Below are 15,703 nucleotides of genomic sequence, written 5' to 3' on the forward strand. Positions count from 1 at the left end.
GTCTATAATCACTTGTTCTACACGTGTCTACAAGGCGACTTCTGACCATGTGACGTTAAGCCGGCAGATGTGGCGCTGCCAGTCGCACCCAATCAGTGAATGTTATGGCACAGGCTGCGAGGCACATGGACTATTATCAGGTGCCATGTTGGATTTTATGTCACGTGTAGCCTTACTGTCCCTGATGGCCATATTATGGGTACAGGATGATGAGTGGAGTTATCCACCAGATCAGGAGAACCCTACAACTCATTATGAGGGGAACGCTGAATTCTGCCTTGTAGATTCTTAGGAGAAAGGAATTCGGTGAATAGAGGGAGAAGAGTCCTCCCTGTGATAACGGGTCCCTAGAAGATGTGCCCTGAGTGACGTCATCAGGTGGAGGGTCACATGACACAATTCACAGACATGCAGCAAACGTATCGCCCACCATCCTGAGATCCAGCAATGGAGAAGGAACAGTCTATAGAGGAGATTTCTAGACCGAGCTCCCGCCATGATCCAATCCTCTTCGGACCAGGTCAGGCCATTGTAGGACCCCCCTCAGGAGGATTCACAGGCGGCAAATTTGCTGCAGTAATTTCTGCACCTAAAAGTCTGTTCCATTCATCTGAAAAAGTCTGCAAAAGCGCGTGGATCTCAGATGAAGGAGACCAGAAATTTCTGCAAAAAACCTGACCGGTGTGAATATACCTTAACTGTCAGTGCATGCTGGGAGTTGTAGTTCCACCACTGGAGGCTTTGCACATTACAGCCGCTGGCCAAGGGTGCATGTCTGGGTTTATGCAGGAGATGGCATGGGAGAAAGAAAGCCCCCGACAGCCGCCATATTCCCAAATCTTACACCGGATCCTGGAGCCGAGCTGGATCCCAAAACTGGGTGCCGGTTCTGCTGGCGGTCACCTGTGTGTATATTTGGGGGGTACGTTTTCGGCACATTAGGAGCATTCAAACTCATTCTGCCGAAAATGTAGCCCGCGGTGCGGAGTCAGTGGGTGCGGCTGGCACGGGTGAAGCTGGTGCAGCAGGTCGGCCACAGAACCGCGGTCTCGGTCTGCCGGGTTCTGTGGCGAGATGCCGGAGCCGCTTCCTCCTGTGCAGCGTGTAAGGTGTAGTGACTTAGCCACCTACATCTGCTATTCACCTATTATATTCGGAGGCGTCTCAATCGGTCGTCCGGCTTCTTGCCATCTCCAGCACTGGCGAGAGGGCACGGGCTCAGCGGCTGGGGGAGGGTAACAAGTTCCTTTCTGCCCTGAGAAGCCAGATGGAAAGGTGTTCAGAAGACACAAGGCTCAGCATGACAAGACGGGCACAGCTTATACCGGGTCCGGTGCCGGACCACATTCATCGTGCGAGGGTCTCGCTGTGGGGGGCCCCTCTATCATATCTAATGGCTAACAGAGGGGGCGCTCCCCATACCAGACACTACCACAAGAGATGATCGAGCTCCTTAAAAGGGGCTTTGAGAGTTTAGAAGAAGAGGAATCTAGCTGCTGGTACCCCCCAACCCCCGCACGTGCCAATGACTTACCTGGTGTGAAGACTCCGACAGCCAATCACAGAGTCATGACTGAGACTACCAATTGGCTGCAGGGGTCACTTACCACGTATCTTCACGGCAGAGTATCAATACTGGAGCGGTGGGGGGGGGGGGGGGGTACCAGTTTAAAGTGATGACATCGCTAGGATGATTGTGGGGGTCCGAATATATCCCCTTTTATTTTTCCGCTACACTGCCTGCACCCCCCACCTGTGTATGGAACGGCATAGGCTCCACCGAGCGGAATAGAGCTGTGCTGCGGTTCCCTGCACGGCCAGGAGGGGTGCTGCAGCACTGTTGCCCCTTCATTCTCCGGATCAGTGGGAGACGCGGAGGTCAGACCCTCACCCATCATAAAGTGATAGCTCATTCCTAGGAATGCGCTAAGACTTTATAAGGTGGGAGTTCCCCTTTAAACGGGTTTCTAGTTCTCTGTACAGGGCACACAGATGAGAAGTTCTGCTGTACAGAGTCGGCGCGGTGATGACGGATCAGGGCAGAAGCCTTCAGATTACATGCACTGATACACTGTAACGATGTACAGCTGGATGCCATTATCTGGGTAGGAGCCGCATGTAATACAGCCATTATAATCAGCGTTCTCTGTTGCTATGCATAAGACTAAACATTGGGGGCTTGCAAGTCGCCCTACTGCCGCCCCCCCAAAAAAACTGTAGAGGAACCAGATATATGCTTCAAGCTTCACAAAGACAGAACTAATCATTGCATCCTGCAGAGGACAACAAATAAGCAGTTAGAGCGGGTCTGTGCGAAGTATAGATCCCCGCCCAAGATGGCGACCCGGGTGCTCCTCAGAACATGCATTATTACTAGTATTGGACAAGACACAATGAGAAGGCTGGCCGGCAGCATGACCATGAAGACAAGCACAGGAGGCAGGTGGTCCAGGACCCTCGGCTGGGCGGACATGGCTAAATCACATCAGTTGGATCTTCACGCGCGTCACACTTTACCGTTTTTAATTTCTGCAAGGAGTAATGGCTCCCCCTACTGGTAGAGATCATGAAGAGCATGTACCCTAACTGCAAGACACTGCTCAGGGTGGGGTCCTCCAAGACAGCCCTCCCATTACTGATTAACCTCTAATAAACTGGTGGATTCTGCAGTCAGTTCTCTCTCCGACTGCTGTGCATTCAGAGCTGAACCCGGACATCCCGCCATTTTCACCCCGGCAGCCCCCCTGACAGGAGCATTGGAGCAGTTCATGCTCCGATGCTCTCTTTGCCCTGCGCTAAATCGAGCAGGACAAAGGCACTTTCTGGAGTTCCGATGACATACCGGGCTCTCCATGGGGCTGCCAGGAAGCCTGGTGAGGTCACCGGTACTGATGGGCCGGCTTTAGCGTTGCCCTAGCCATTTTACCGGCTAAGGCAGTGCTAAAGCCCGCCCATCAGAGCCGGTGACGTCACCGAACACAGTGCCGGGTGGAAGCTTCCGCCCGGCAGTGTGTTATTGTAAACAAAAGAGCCCCTGCCCGGCGCGATCCAGCGCAGGAGATGCTCCGATTATAACATCAGGGGGGCTGCCTGGGTGAAAATAAGGGTATGTCCGGGTTCAGAGCTTTCAACGCAAGCTATTCCTCCCTGTTATCAGCCATGAGACGGAAAATAAACCTCCATATACAGTAAAGACCAAAAGTTTGGACACACCTTCTCATTCAAAGAGTTTTCTTTATTTTCATGACTATGAAGGCATCAAAACTATGAATTAACACATGTGGAATTATCTACATAACAAACAAGTGTGAAACAACTGAAGATATGTCATATTCTAGGTTCTTCAAAGTAGCCACCTTTTGCTTTGATTACTGCTTTGCACACTCTTGGCATTCTCTTGATGAGCTTCAAGAGGTAGTCCCCTGAAATGGTCTTCCAACAGTCTTGAAGGAGTTCCCAGAGATGCTTAGCACTTGTTGGCCCTTTTGCCTTCACTCTGCGGTCCAGCTCACCCCAAACCATCTCGATTGGGTTCAGGTCCGGTGACTGTGGAGGCCAGGTCATCTGGCGCAGCACCCCATCACTCTCCTTCATGGTCAAATAGCCCTTACTTTCAACGTTTTCCCAATTTTTCGGCTGACGGACTGACCTTCATTTCTTAAAGTAATGATGGCCACTCGTTTTTCTTTACTTAGCTGCTTTTTTCTTGCCATAATACAAATTCTAACAGTCTATTCAGTAGGACTATCAGCTGTGTATCCACCTGACTTCTCCTCAACGCCACTGATGGTCCCAACCCCATTTATAAGGCAAGAAATCCCACTTATTAAACCTGACAGGGCCCACCTGTGAAGTGAAGACCATCTCAGGGGACTACCTCTTGAAGCTCATCAAGAGAATGCCAAGAGTGTGCAAAGCAGTAATCAAAGCAAAAGGTGGCTACTTTGAAGAACCTAGAATATGACATATTTTCCGTTGTTTCACACTTGTTTGTTATGTAGATAATTCCACATGTGTTAATTCATAGTTTTGATGCCTTCATAGTCATGAAAATAAAGAAAACTCTTTGAATTAGAAGGTGTGTCCAAACTTTTGGTCTGTACTGTATGTCCCCGATATCACCGGTTCCTCTGATAACGCGATACAGAATGGATCTACGTATAACGCGCCGACCATAAGTGACGGATCCTGACACTGAACAAGCAGGGAATGCAGAACGGTGGTTATCGACACTGCAGAGTCACACAAGACACCAGGCAGATCTAACTCTGGAAATAGGACGAGGCTCTAATGAGGGCGGTCGCTTCCCCGCGCCGCACGGCTGTTATGCATGTCACATCCAGAGCTGGATTCACAATTCTGCCCAGTTTCACACACCTGCCCCAACCTTAGCACTAATGCACTGCACTAAGAATCTGCTGCATGCCATCATGAGATGTAATACTTCCCTCTAACCCCCAATTCTACAGGTCCTGCTATAAGGGGTCCTCATGACGACCTGTCTATTAGCGCACATGAATGTCGCACAAGATTCTGCCCCCCCCCTTCTCTATAAATGCGGTGAACGTCCTGGAATCTGAGGACCTTTGATGAAGGTCACTTTAAGGCTGCTGCAGATAATGATTGGCTGCACCGGTGACAGTCACCCATGCATCACACAACACCGTGACATAACGCATAGGTGACACGTCACGGCCACTTACAGACAGGCCCTCTGGGGATTCTGGGAGGGGCCTTCATTGAAATGAGCATTTACAGAGCATCTCCCAGAATGCAGCGCATGATGTGTACAGACGTCAAACAACCACCAGAGGCAGCAAAGAGATAAGCGGGCTTGCAGCAACAAAGAAACCAGCTTTGGATGTGACAGGGGTAGAAGACATGACGTAAGGATATGCAAGGCGACTTTCTTACCTTCAGATCCTTCCACGCGTCCAGGAGCTTGGTGGCCAGTTCGCTCATATCCAGCATCTTGTCCGTCTGTTCCTGACTCCTCTCGCTCTCCACATCAGATACCCCTTCCTCCTCATCTTGAGACGGGGTCTCTTCTGCCTTGGTGCTGGTTGTGTCCTTGGGCTCGGAGGGGTCCATGCCGGTGGTGGAATCCTTGCTGCCGTCAGCTGATGGCTCGTCCTCCGTCTTGACGGCTGGAGGTGGATGCTCCTCGGGCGGTGCTGGTGGGGCCTCGCCTGCTTTCACATCATCTTTGGACTGCTGGTCGTCGGTGGCCGGTACCTCTGGTTTTGCCGGGGTTTCCTTTATTTCGACCTCGCTGGCGGGGTCAGACGCTGCGCTGTCCATGCTGTTCTCACTGATGATCTTCAGTCTCCGCAGCACCAGCTTTTTGGGGGTCTCGCCTTCTATTTCCACATTCAGCTTGGCTGCAGGGTCGGGGGTGTTGGCGGGAGTATTGAGCGGGGTGTGGGCGCGGGAGGTGTTCTCGCTGGAGTAGCCGTCTCCCTCGCTCAGCTGTGGTATGGCCGTTTTTGTCTGGGACCACCGCTGGATGATGGGAAGAATCTTACTCTCCTCCAGCATGTTTTTATTGGGGATCGGAAGCATTTCCAGCGCCTTAATGATCTAAAGCAAAGCGGGAGACAAGAATCAGCATCCATGACAGAACATTGTACAGGACCCCTTTAAGAAACAACAACTGTATACAGATCACGTGTAGTGCACCGGTTAGTGAGAGACATGGCTCTACAACGGACTCTAGGACTTCCAGAGGGGCATCACTGGTCGGAGAAGCAGGATGGTCGTTTTACGGAGCTGCCTGCGATCTAGTCCATGGTGACCGGGCTGTAAGGAAGTGTTGGGAGGATTGAACGGGCTCCGGACGGCCCAGACAGACACCAGTAGAGGACGGTTTGATCCGCTGACCAGCACCAGCAGTTCCCACAGACTTCATTACAACCCTGTCTCTGCCCGGACCACTTCCATACTCTTAGCAGAAGGAACTTTCGGTGTCACAGCCCCCATTACGTGTCCCGCCATTGACAGCCGGCCGTCGTCGTCTTCGCTTGCAGTGTTGTGAAGAAGAAAACTGGACGGCTATGGACTGGAAGCGTATTGTCTTTAGGACGAATGTTCTTGGGCTCTCATGATGAACGGGTTGGAGTATGGAGGCTTCATGGTGAGCTCTTCAATCCCGCCAGTGGAGCGACACACGGCCCCCGCTGCTGGTGTGATGATCTGGGAGCCATCACGTACGACAGACGGTCACCCCGAGTAGTGATACGAGGACACTAACAGCTCAGCGATACGTGCAGGGCGTCCTGCCGCCACATGTGCTCCTCTCATGGCGGGATAATGCTCGCCCGCAAACAGAAAGATTTCCCAGGAATGTCTCCTGCAGATTACACACCAGGTCTGCCCGCTCACCGGGCTTATCACCGATCCAGCATCCATGGGATCAGCTGGGACGCCAGCTTCACCAACCTACGAGTGCAGGATCTACAGGCCCAGCTGTAACATCTGTGGGCAAATGTGCCATAGGATACCATAACCTCGCATGCCTCCGGGCCAGAGGCCGCCCCCTAACCTCGCATGCCTCCGGGCCAGAGGCCGCCCCCTAACCTCGCATGCCTCCGGGCCAGAGGCCGCCCCCTAACCTCGCATGCCTCCGGGCCAGAGGCCGCCCCCTAACCTCGCATGCCTCCGGGCCAGAGGCCGCCCCCTAACCTCGCATGCCTCCGGGCCAGAGGCCGCCCCCTAACCTCGCATGCCTCCGGGCCAGAGGCCGCCCCCTAACCTCGCATGCCTCCGGGCCAGAGGCCGCCCCCTAACCTCGCATGCCTCCGGGCCAGAGGCCGCCCCCTAACCTCGCATGCCTCCGGGCCAGAGGCCGAACCCTAACCTGTATGCCTCCGGGCCAGAGGCCGCACCCTAACCTGTATGCCTCCGGGCCAGAGGCCGCACCCTAACCTCGCCCCCAGGCCAGAGGCCGCACCTAACCTCGCCCCCAGGCCAGAGGCCGCACCTAACCTCGCCTCGTCTCCAGGCTAGATGCCGTATCTCACCTCGTACCCAGAGCCTCCTTTCCCCAATAAATGTCCTCTTTCCTCTAATATTGTACAGTCACACAGGACATATCATCCGGACACCTCCTTCGGGCGGAATCATTTATGTATAGTATATATTACATAAGAGCGCTCCATCCTGTCAGCGACGTTGGCGGTATTGGACTGACCAGTGCTACTCACCTCCAGCTGCAGTTTGATGCTGTTACTTGTGTTCCCCTGGTTGTCCCCAAGCTCCGCCATCCAGATCCACAGGAGTGACAGTCCGTGACCCTCCAGGAAAGACTTGAGACAGGACTGTGACTGCGTGTTCTGTGGAAAGACAGATTCGGTGAAAGTGCTGCAGACATCACTACATGGAGGAACCGCCCTGCACGTCACACACGTGTTAGGCTACTTTCACACTCGCGTTTGGTGCGGATCCGTTCAGAACGGATCCGGTTGTATTATCTGTAACATAGCCAGGACGGATCCGTCATGAACACCATTGAAAGTCAAATGGAGGACTGATCCGTTTTCTATTGTGCCAGATAACGGATCCGTCCTGACACACAATGTAAGTTAATGGGGACGGATCCGTTTTCTGACACAATAGAAAACGGATCCGTCCTCCATTGACTCAGTTTCGTCAGACGGACACCAAAACGCTGCAGGCGGCCTCCAGAGCGGAACGGAGGCAAACTGAGGCATTCTGAGCGGATCCTTTTCCATTCAGAATGCATTGGGACAAAACTGATCCGTTTTGGAGCTTGTGAGAGGAGCCCTGAACGGATCTCACAAACGGAAACCAAAACGCCAGTGTGAAAGTAGCCTTAAAGGGGTCACCCCACAAATCACTTCCATAGTCCTGACATGCGGTTAGGCCTCCTTCCCCCTCTGACAATATAATCCCTTCTTACTTCCACTCCAAGAATATTCACAGCGAGACCATGCACTGCAGAGGTTCTGCTCCTTCGTGACATGCCGGGCAGAAAGCCATTTCTATTGGCTGCGTAAACTATGTGGAGACCTGGCTGTGAGAATGACTGAGCATGCACGTCCACCAGTACTCTGCTTAATACGTGGACGTGGACACTGCTATACACCAAGAAGCAGGGGAGTCGCACTATGTTAGGGTACTTTCACACTTGCGTTGTTCTTTTCCGGCGCTGAGTTCCGTCCGAGGGGCTCAATACCGGAAAAGAACTGATCAGTTTTATCCCCATGCATTCTGAATGGAGAGCGATCTGTTCAGGATGCATCAGGACGTCTTCAGTTCAGTCTTTTTGACTTTTCAGGACGGAGATAAAATCGCAGTATGCTACGGTTTTATCTCCGGCCCAAAAAAACTGAACACTTGCCTGAATGCCGGATCCGGCATTCTTTTCCATAGGAATGTATTCAAATTGCCGCATTGATGGATCCGGTATTCCGGTCTGTGCATATGCAGACCTTTAAAAATGTTAAAAAAAATAAATACCGGATCCGTTTTGCCGGAAGACACCGGAAAAATGGATCCGGTATCGCAATGCATTTTTCTGACTGATCAGGATCCTGATAAGTAGTGTTGAGCGAACTTCTGTTTTAAGTTCAGCGTCTAAAGTTCGGCTTCCGGTTAGTGAAGAATCCCGATATGGATTCCGAATTCCGTTGGGGTCCGTGGTAGCGGAATCAATAATCGGCCATTATTTATTCCGCTACCACGGACCCCAACGGAATTCGGAATCCATATCGGGATTCTTCGCTAACCGGAAGCCGAACTTTAGACAGAAGTTCGCTCAACACTACTGATAAGGCTACTTTCCCGCTAGCGTTGTTTAAATCCGGCGTTACATTTGAATCCTGATCAGGATTTTGATCACAATGAAAAAATGCATTGGAAAAAACGGATCCGCCATTTATGGACTTTAACTTTTTTTTCACATTTTTCGGGTTTAAGGGCTCTTTCACACTTGCGTTCTTTTCTTCCGGCATAGAGTTCCGTCGTCGGGGCTCTATGCCGGAAGAATCCTGATCAGTTTTATCCTAATGCATTCTGAATGGAGAGAAATCCGTTCAGGATGCATCAGGATGTCTTCAGTTCCGGACCGGAACGTTTTTTGGCCGGAGAAAATACCGCAGCATGCTGCGCTTTTTGCTCCGGCCAAAAATCCTGAACACTTGCCGCAAGGCCGGATCCGGAATTAATGCCCATTGAAAGGCATTGATCCGGATCCGGCCTTAAGCTAAACGTCGTTTCGGCGCATTACCGGATCCGACGTTTAGCTTTTTCTGAATGGTTACCATGGCTGCCGGGACGCTGTTTGCCATGGTAAAGTGTAGCGGGGAGCGGGGGAGCAGTATACTTACCGTCCATGCGGCTCCCGGGGCGCTCCAGAGTGACGTCAGGGCGCCCCACGCGCATGGATGACGTGATCGCATGGATCACGTCATCCATGCGCATGGGGCGCTCTGACGTCATTCTGGAGCGCCCCGGGAGCCGCACGGACTGTAAGTATACCGCTCCCCCGCTCCCCACTACTACTATGGCAACCAGGACTTTAATAGCGTCCTGGGTGCCATAGTAACACGGAACGCATTTTGAAGACGGATCCGTCTTCAAATGCTTTCAGTTCACTTGCGTTTTTCCGGATCCGGCGGGCACCTCCGCCAAATGGAGTACACGACGGATCCGGACAACGCAAGTGTGAAAGAGGCCTAAATCTGAAAAATGCCTGATCAGTCAGAACAAAACGACATGTGTTTGCATTTAGGCAACGGAACCGCCTGCTGGAATCACACAACGCAAGTGTGAAAGTACCCTAAGTCAATGAACACCAGAAGGCGCCATACTATGTAACTAAGGCCTCTTGCACACGACCGTATGGCTTTTTCAGTATTTTGCGGTCCGCAAAAAATACAGATGACATCCCTGATAGGCGGACAATAATAGGACATGTTCTATCTTTGAACGGAAAAACGGAAATGGAAGGTATACGGAGTACCTTCCTTTTTTTTTGCAGATCCATTGAAATGAATGGTTCCGTATATGGACCGCAAAAAACGGAACGTAAACGGAAAATAAGAAAAGGTTTGTGTGCAAGAGGCCTAAATGAACACCAGAGGGCGCTATACTACGTAACTAAGTGAACACCAGAGGGCGCCATACTGCGCAACTAAATGAACACCAAGTGGCATTATACTATGTAAGTAAATGGACACCAGAGGGCGCTATGTAAGTAAATATCAGAACTCTATACCGGATGATGAACAGCATGTAAACATTGTTCACTTTGAGGCCTGTGCGGTCATTAGGATACCTAATGGTGGGGCGACCCCCTCCACAAGAGTATGCGAGCAAAATGCTGCATATTTTATGACTCCTCTTAGTCAGGTCTCATTTTCCATAAACTTTTCAAATCCTGAAGGTTTTCTCTACATACAGGTAGCACGGCCGCAGCCCAGAGTCACGTTAAAGGGCCCCCATCAGCAGATCTGTCCCTAGGACACCGGCCGACCTGCTCCATGTGAGCTTAGTGTTGGGATGTTCATGTGTCCGCATTAGGCAAATGAGCAACTAGGCTCTAGGGGCGTTGCCGTTCCACCTGGAGGCCCTGCTCTCTCTGCAACCGCCACGTCCTCTGCACTTTGACAGGAACAGGCAGTGAAAACATCATAACATCTGGCCCTGTCAATCAAAGTGGAGAGGGCGTGGCAGTTGCAGAGTCTCCAGGTGTAATGGTGACACCCCCGTAAACATCCTTTTTCTCAGCCGTGCGGACACACATATCAACATGGGACATACACAGACGCCTTCAGCTGCCGAGCGCACATGTCACAGGTCAGCCGGACAAAGCTGCTGACAGATCCGCTTTAAAAACATGCTGCAGAAGCCAAGACAACTGATGGGGATCAGGGTTTATTCACACATCACACCTTCTTTGCAGAAATCTTTCCAAAATGGCAGCAACACAAAGAACACAGCGTGTGAAGAAACCCGGATTATATTATTATCCGCAACCATCTCCGCTCTAGACCCTTACCCGGATCAGCTTCAGGCAAGTGAGCTTCTGCTCCAACGTCTCGGTTCGGACCATGAGGCGCGATAGGCTGAGCACCTGGTTTTTGTCCGACAGGCCTTCTCCATTCTCCAGCAGAGCCTCCAGCTCTCCGTCCACCTGAATCACAGCAGAGAGAGGAAACCAAGAACGTCACATGCTGATAATCCGGAAAACTGGGAAAGCCGAGGCGCTGGACTGTCGGAGATTCCACGCGGCTAGAAGTCTGGATCCATATACACTTACCTGATCACCAGCATGACATCTCTATGATCAGGCCTATAGTGTCTTAGGGGTCCATACAGAAGGAGACAGAGGTCCATGTATGGACCTCCTATATGAGGGGTGGCCAACCTGCGGCCCTCCAGCTGTTGTAAAACTACAACTCCCAGCATGCCCAGACAGCCGACAGCTATCAACCAACAGCAGGGCATGGTGGGAGTTGTAGTTTTACAACAGCTGGAGGGCCCTGTCCTATATAGCAGCTGCGGCCAGTGCAGGACCACCAGGTAACGTCCCGGTAATTTACTGCGTGCCGGACTAGCAGGACACCCAAGGCTGCTGGATTACAGGAAGCTCATTGGGCACTCCAGTAAGGAGGACACTCACAGAATCCTTCTTGCGGGACCTTTCTTTCTTCATCTTGCCCCCCGCTGCTCGCACGCTGACGCGGTTCTCTCCTCCAATGTAGCCTCTACAGTTTGCAGATCCACAGAAACATTTCTGAGCTTCTTTGCTGTAACGTACAAAAGAAAAATCGGACATGACTACATTTACTGGGAGGAGTTTCTCCTTCGCTGCTGTCCATAAAGTATGCAAGCACCAAAATACAAATATGGGTAAACTGCGGTGTATATAGCGGGTGTACAGTGCTCTACGTCTACCATTGGCTTCAATGGTAATAGACATACCGCGCGGCGTACGTTTTTCTTTGCAGGAAGCCTCTGTAAAGAATCATCTGGCCGGCTGGGCTATTCTGTACAGCAGGAAAACAGGTATGCTAAGGACACGCTTCTGAGCCCTTCAGGGGTTATAGGGTCTACGGAAGCATTTGACGCATACAGCGCAATGTGACTACATCCTTACAGTGGAAAGGCTGGATGACAACTCAAATGGCTCCGCTACGACAGCTGGTCATCACCCTGCTTTTCTAGCTATGCAGACGTTCAAAAATGGAGGATTTTCCGAAATCAGATGTCGGAGAAATGTAATAGTCCTTACCCATATCTCTGAAACTGGTAGTCAAACGTCAGCTCGGCGCCAACTGGAACCAGTCTGGTGGTAAAAAATCCCACTCTGAGCTGCCCATTGACTGTCCACTACAAATGACACAAAAGGAGGGCAAAATTACGACAGAAGCCCCCATTATATACAACGCCGGCCCATATGCAGCCCACCCCATCCTCACCTTTTGGGTCTCACAGTTGGGGTCACAGCTATGGTTCATGAAGCGCGAGCAGTTACCTTTCTGGGTTGCATCTATAATCTGGGAGAAAACAGACGAGGTAATGACGAGGCAACAGCTGCGGGCGGCATCATTACAGCTGCGGGCGGCATCATTACAGCTGCGGGCGGCATCATTACAGCTGCGGGCGCTCTATTCATGAAGCCCTCTAGGCCACTATCCCTGCTGTATTTTATTGCCTTCGCCGCCCACTTTTGCTGCAGGCTACCGCCGTCCCCCCCCCCCCCACTTTTGCTGCAGGCTACCGCCGACCCCCCCCCCCCCCCCACTTTTGCTGCAGGCTACCGCCGACCCCCCCCCCCCACTTTTGCTGCAGGCTACCGCCGACCCCCCCCACTTTTGCTGCAGGCTACCGCCGACCCCCCCCCCCCCCCACTTTTGCTGCAGGCTACCGCCGACCCCCCCCCCCCCCCACTTTTGCTGCAGGCTACCGCCGACCCCCCCCCCACTTTTGCTGCAGGCTACCGCCGACCCCCCCCCCCCCCCCACTTTTGCTGCAGGCTACCGCCGACCCCCCCCCCCCCCACTTTTGCTGCAGGCTACCGCCGACCCCCCCCCACTTTTGCTGCAGGCTACCGCCGACCCCCCCCCCCCCCCACTTTTGCTGCAGGCTACCGCTAGCAGCGCCCCCCCCCCCCACTTTTGCTGCAGGCTACCGCTAGCAGCGCCCCCCCCCCCACTTTTGCTGCAGGCTACCGCTAGCAGCGCCCCCCCCCCCCCCCCCCACTTTTGCTGCAGGCTACCGCTAGCAGCGCCCCCCCCGCCACACTTTTGCTGCAGGCTACCACCGACCCCCCCTACTTTTGCTGCAGGCTACCACCGACCCCCCCCACTTTTGCTGCAGGCTACCACCGACCCCCTCCCCCCCCACTTTTGCTGCAGGCTTTTGAATCCACAGTTGTCTCCTCTCACCTCATCATTTTTCAGCGCCATGAAGTAGTAGTGAATGTTCTTGTTGCGGGCGTACTCCTTGACACGGCCCTTGAACTCCTTGTGGTCCAGAACCTCTCCACAGTACTCCAGCACAAAGGTGTTCCTATGGGAGGGAGGAAAGCAGGATTCACCCCTTAGAGACTGCCCGTATGTGTGTTTTACAGTGCTGTTGGGGAGTCCCAAGCCACCATTTAATTGCAGTGGTCAATAATGACTGCAGCACAAAGGAGACTCCAGCCTTTCATCAGGTTAACGGGACCCCCATGTATTCAGCTCTGGGAACATAAGAAGGGACCCCAGAGGCGCCTGTACACATGGCCTTCTGCAAGTGGTGTCAGAGCAGAGATGCCCAACCTGCGGCTCCAGCTGTGGTAAAACTACAACTCCCACCTTGCCCTGCTGTAGGCAGACTGGGCATGCTGGGAGTAGTAGTCTTGCAACAGCTGGAGCCGCAGGTTGGCCATCACTGTCAGAGGATAATACAGAAGTATAATAACACAATCAGTATCAAAGAGGAAAAAAAAAAAATAAAAGCAAGCTATGGCTGCTGAAGAAAGGCTGGTCACTAAGGGGCAAGGTCTCAGGAGGGTCCCCTAATAACTGCCCTGATGGATCTCGCATAAACTTACGGTTTTAAGTCTCTGGCGGCTCGGAGACCCCAGCCCTTCTTTTCGGTTAAGATGACTTCAACGTTGGCGTGTTGCCTCCTCTGGAATTGCCGGTTCGAGCAGTACTCGCCATTTGGGCACCGCGATGAGCTGTGGAGAGAACAGGAGCGCAGTCCTATTATCCAGCGTCATTCCTTACTGCAGAGTACATGATATGAGCCCCATCTGCCTGCAGCCACCACTAGGGGGCGCCCCCTGGACTGCTCACAGCACATGCACGCTCTTTTCCCATCCCCCCTATCCTTAGAGCGTTTCCTGCCGCCTGTGCCGAAACTAGCGGTCCGAGCGCAACACCAGGAATACACGGACCGGAGCGGGGAGGGAGGACTTACCACTCAATCATGAGGAGGCGGTTCAGACAGTCTTCCCCACAGGCCACTTCCTCCTGCAATCTCTCCTCTTTAGAGAGCAGCGGGCACTCGCACTGCATCCGCTTTATGTCCCGGTGACTCTTATTCTTCTTCCTGCAGAAAAGAAGTCATCACCGGAGGATATGGAAGGAGAGGAACAAGTAATGACACCTATGTAGAGAGAGCAATGCTCTGCAAATCTGTGGAGAGGTCAGTGCTGTAATAATCTGCAGGATAGATCACTATGTATCTGTCAGGAGGTAGAGAGGACAGAGCGATGTTCTGCAGATCTATAGGGAGGTCAGAGGTGTAATAATCTGCAGGATAGATCACTATGTATCTGTCAGGAGGTAGAGAGGACAGAGCGATGTTCTGCAGATCTCTAAAGAGGTCAGTGGTGTAATAATCTGCAGAATAACTGGTCTCGTCTTATAAGCAGAGCTGGATTCTGAGGGCAGGGTCTGCTCTACGTGGTGCATTGTGGGGAATTAAATCTCCAGAACTACCGTATTTTCCGGCGTATAAGACGACTTTCTAACACAAAAAATTATTTTCAAAAGTCGGGGGTCGTCTTATACGCCGGGTATACTCAGATCCGATGGTATATTCTAACCCCCTGGCGTTCCCATGGTGACGGGGACGCTTGCCTGGGGGTTAGAATATACAGGGCCCCACCGCTCAGAGGAGTACATTTATTAACTGTAATCTGTAACTTTAACTTTAAATGAGCGCTCATCTCTTTACTAGGGTACCTTACTCTCAGCTCCGCTAACAGGCAGTGCGGGCGGCGCTCACTCACTGACGTCACGTGCCTGCTCCTCCCACTAGGTGGCGCAGGCGTGTGACGTCAGTGAGTGAGCGCCGCCCGCACTGCCTATTACCAGAGCTGAGAGTAAGGTACCCTAGTAAAGAGATGAGCGCTCATTTAAAGTTAAAGTTACAGATTACAGTTAATGAATGTACTCCTGTGAGCGTCGGGGAGGGGGATCTGTGGATGGCACTGTCATGGCGGGGAGGGGGATCGGTGGATGGCACTGTCATGGCGGGGAGGGGGATCGGTGGATGGCACTGTCATGGCGGGGAGGGGGATCGGTGGATGGCACTGTCATGGCGGGGAGGGGGATCTGTGGATGGCACTGTCATGGCGGGGAGGGGGATCGGTGGATGGCACTGTCATGGCGGGGAGGGGGATCGGTGGCTGGCACTGTCATGGCGGGGAGGGGGATCGGTGGCTGGCACTGTCATGGGGGTG

General features: G+C 52.6%; 1 protein-coding gene across 8 annotated transcripts in view; it reads right to left on the reverse strand.

Moving 5' to 3' along the window:
* Positions 1 to 15,703, reverse strand: part of SETD2 (SET domain containing 2, histone lysine methyltransferase) — a 57,616-nt gene that overhangs the window by 21,006 nt on the left and 20,907 nt on the right. For 5 of the 8 annotated variants that reach the window (XR_005778906.1, XM_040431468.1, XM_040431466.1 and 2 more), the window contains 9 exons: positions 14,434 to 14,565; positions 14,063 to 14,191; positions 13,413 to 13,536; positions 12,444 to 12,521; positions 12,257 to 12,354; positions 11,645 to 11,771; positions 11,021 to 11,179; positions 7,203 to 7,331; positions 4,915 to 5,580 (listed from right to left, as the gene is read on the reverse strand). Coding sequence is in view for 7 of the 8 variants with exons in the window: in XM_040431468.1 (XP_040287402.1) it covers positions 4,915 to 5,580; positions 7,203 to 7,331; positions 11,021 to 11,179; positions 11,645 to 11,771; positions 12,257 to 12,354; positions 12,444 to 12,521; positions 13,413 to 13,536; positions 14,063 to 14,191; positions 14,434 to 14,565 (1,642 nt within the window). In the remaining variant the exon portion in view is untranslated. Of the gene's footprint in view, positions 1 to 1,144; positions 1,256 to 4,914; positions 5,581 to 7,202; positions 7,332 to 11,020; positions 11,180 to 11,644; positions 11,772 to 12,256; positions 12,355 to 12,443; positions 12,522 to 13,412; positions 13,537 to 14,062; positions 14,192 to 14,433; positions 14,566 to 15,703 lie in introns of all 8 variants that reach the window. The other 3 variants (XM_040431469.1, XM_040431467.1, XM_040431471.1) reach the window with 2 other exon arrangements.

This window comes from Bufo bufo, chromosome 5, assembly GCF_905171765.1.
Source record: "Bufo bufo chromosome 5, aBufBuf1.1, whole genome shotgun sequence".
NCBI classification, from domain to species: Eukaryota; Metazoa; Chordata; class Amphibia; order Anura; family Bufonidae; genus Bufo; species Bufo bufo.